Genomic DNA, 2694 nt, shown 5'->3' with positions numbered 1-2694 from the left:
GAATGCCGTGTGCCGCCGCGTAGGGTCCCGGTGGTTGCGAGGACGGGTGCTGAGTGCTGCGGAAGGGAGGGGTGCGGCGTTTGGAAGGCGGTTCGGTGGGAGATCTGGTGAGCGGGCATGCAGCAGGAGCAGCGCAAGAAGGTGGGTGCGGAGTTCCAGCGATTCCTGCTTCTTTGATGTTTGTTCGTAAATTTTCCGGGTTATGTTGTGTTTCTGTGCACCGGCGTTGATGCTTGATGTCGATTCCAGTTCTATGCTGCTAATAAGCGCGAGCCGTCGATTGCTGACGTTCGGAACACTATTTTGTTTTTATTTTTTGATTTGAAATTTCTGTTTGTTTTATAAGTTTTGACGGGGCTCTTTCATGTTGATATCATTTGCGGAGTTCTGAATTTGATCTGGATATTGCGGTGATGCAAGAGGTCCAATGCCGCGTGAGCTGAACGGTGAGTTGCGGACAGCTCTGATTTCACATGCAAAAGTTGACGATTTTCCTGCCGCTTCGAGATGCCATCTGTCCCAAATTAAACAAAGCCGCGTGCTGTTGCCTTGTCCTGTCGGCGCGCAAAGTAGTTCCCTTTGTTTGTGGTGTTCTTCGGACATGCCCACGAGGAAACGATTTCATTGGTAAAACTGTTCATATCATGCTCAGGGTAACTGCTTGGTGAAGTGTTCTGTTGCATTGTGCCCGTTCCGAATCTTTGCCTATCTCTATCCGTTTTGCAACTGCACCATTTACTACCCTGTTTCAGTTTCCTAAATCGACCCTTGAAGTTATCTGTAATGGAGTTTTTTTTTCAAACAGTTCGTTGGTTCATGTGCGCAATTTGTTTTGCAGAGTTCTGCAGAGGCCGATTTCTTCACAGAATATGGAGATGCAAACCGGTACAAGATCCAAGAAGTCATTGGTAAGGGAAGCTATGGGGTTGTGTGCTCGGCCATTGATCTGCACACTCGACAGAGAGTGGCCATAAAGAAGATACACAATATATTTGAGCACGTCTCTGATGCCGCAAGGATCCTTCGTGAGATCAAACTTCTCAGACTCCTAAGGCATCCTGACATTGTCGAGATCAAGCACATTATGCTACCTCCCTCAAGAAAGGACTTCAAGGATATTTATGTTGTTTTCGAACTTATGGAGTCTGATCTCCACCAAGTTATAAAGGCCAATGATGACTTGACGAAGGAGCATTACCAATTCTTTCTCTATCAACTACTCCGGGCCCTCAAATACATTCATACTGGTACGAAACCATTCCCTCTATATATTTGCTTGCCAACCGTTCCCTTAATGCCCATCTGGGAATGCACATCATTCCCACTTATGTTTAGACTGATCACATTCCCTTTCATCTCCTTCTAGATAGCAACCCACAGTGACCATTTAATTGCATGTTGTGTTTTCATATTCGTAGCCATCATTTGTGCTGATACCAACATTCTATGATTGCAGCTAATGTTTATCACCGTGACCTGAAGCCCAAGAACATTTTAGCTAACTCTAACTGCAAACTGAAAATATGTGACTTTGGACTAGCACGAGTTGCATTCAACGATACCCCAACAACAGTGTTCTGGACGGTATGTAAGAAACATAAATTCTGTTCTTTTTTATTGTATTGAATTATAATGGATATTATATTTGATACGTATGCCCTGCAGGATTATGTTGCAACAAGATGGTACAGAGCTCCAGAGCTCTGTGGATCCTTCTTCTCCAAGGTGAGCCCTATAGTTATATCATACAAATGCTCACTATATTGACAGAAGAGTTCAGTTTGGGTTGTGAAAAGCAATGTTTGATCGTCCCATAATGAGTTTGCAATTACGATTGTTTGAGCATATTATTTTTTTGTTAAACTCTGTCTATCTTTAGGTGGAGATATAAATGCCCTTTTTCTTGTTCTATTTTTCATTTTTGTTATGTGCTTTATTTTCATGCATGACCAATACGATTTGTATTTATCTTTTTATTCTGTATTGTGCACAATTAGGAAACTATGGCCTGTGAATAGCAGCTTTACAATAATAAAATGAGCTTTTCTTACTATTCAGAATGGTAAAAGAATTTTACTATTACTTAAATCATTGCTAGGATGCTTATAATCTGAATGTGCTTTATATTGTTGCCCCCCCCCCCCCCAACCGGTGCATGGCCACTCTCTACCGGTTGATAGAGCTTCAGGGGAGAGCCATGACCCTCTTCGCCTGGACGGCAGCAGATACCCACGGGTACCTCCAGGCAGCAAGAAGAGATATGGTAGGCCAAACCTACCAGCTGATTCAACGGGGTATCCAGATCCACGATATGCAAGATTGGATCTCCGAGCTTGAAGGAGAAGTCGCCGACCTCGTGGACGGCATGATAGAGCTCTCGGAGGAGAAGATGGAGGTGGAAATGGAGTTGGCAGTTGCCAATGCCCATCTGGAGGAGCACCAAGCTGAGCTCGAAGATATGCATGCCCTCAACATGCAGCTCGAAGCTCAGGAGGACCCTGAGGAAGACGAGGGAGCGTCCAGCATGGATATAGAGGAAGATGGCGCCCTTCTCCGACTCATAGTGTCCATTGGTAGATTAAGGGTCCTCAGGGAAACCATCTTTTTGTTGTACTCCTCGGCAGCCTAGATTTTGGAAAAGTTGTAATAGGTTAGCCTCGAGTTGAGTGCTCCCTATGTTGAAACACCGTTGTA

The 2694-nt window shown here is 44.5% G+C and overlaps 1 protein-coding gene across 1 annotated transcript in view; it reads left to right on the top strand.

The window, feature by feature from the left end:
- Positions 1 to 6: 6 nt before the first annotated feature.
- The window catches only part of LOC101780115 (mitogen-activated protein kinase 10), a gene marked incomplete in the record, with an annotated part of 4952 nt that continues 2264 nt past the window's right edge, over positions 7 to 2694 (top strand). The window contains 3 exon segments of the mRNA XM_012844805.2: positions 7 to 141; positions 839 to 1247; positions 1457 to 1584. Coding sequence (XP_012700259.1) covers positions 118 to 141; positions 839 to 1247; positions 1457 to 1584 — 561 coding nt within the window.

The sequence above is a fragment of the Setaria italica genome, chromosome III (genome assembly GCF_000263155.2).
Source record: "Setaria italica strain Yugu1 chromosome III, Setaria_italica_v2.0, whole genome shotgun sequence".
Lineage (NCBI taxonomy): Eukaryota > Viridiplantae > Streptophyta > Magnoliopsida > Poales > Poaceae > Setaria > Setaria italica.
This window is presented reverse-complemented; position numbering and strand designations above follow the sequence as displayed.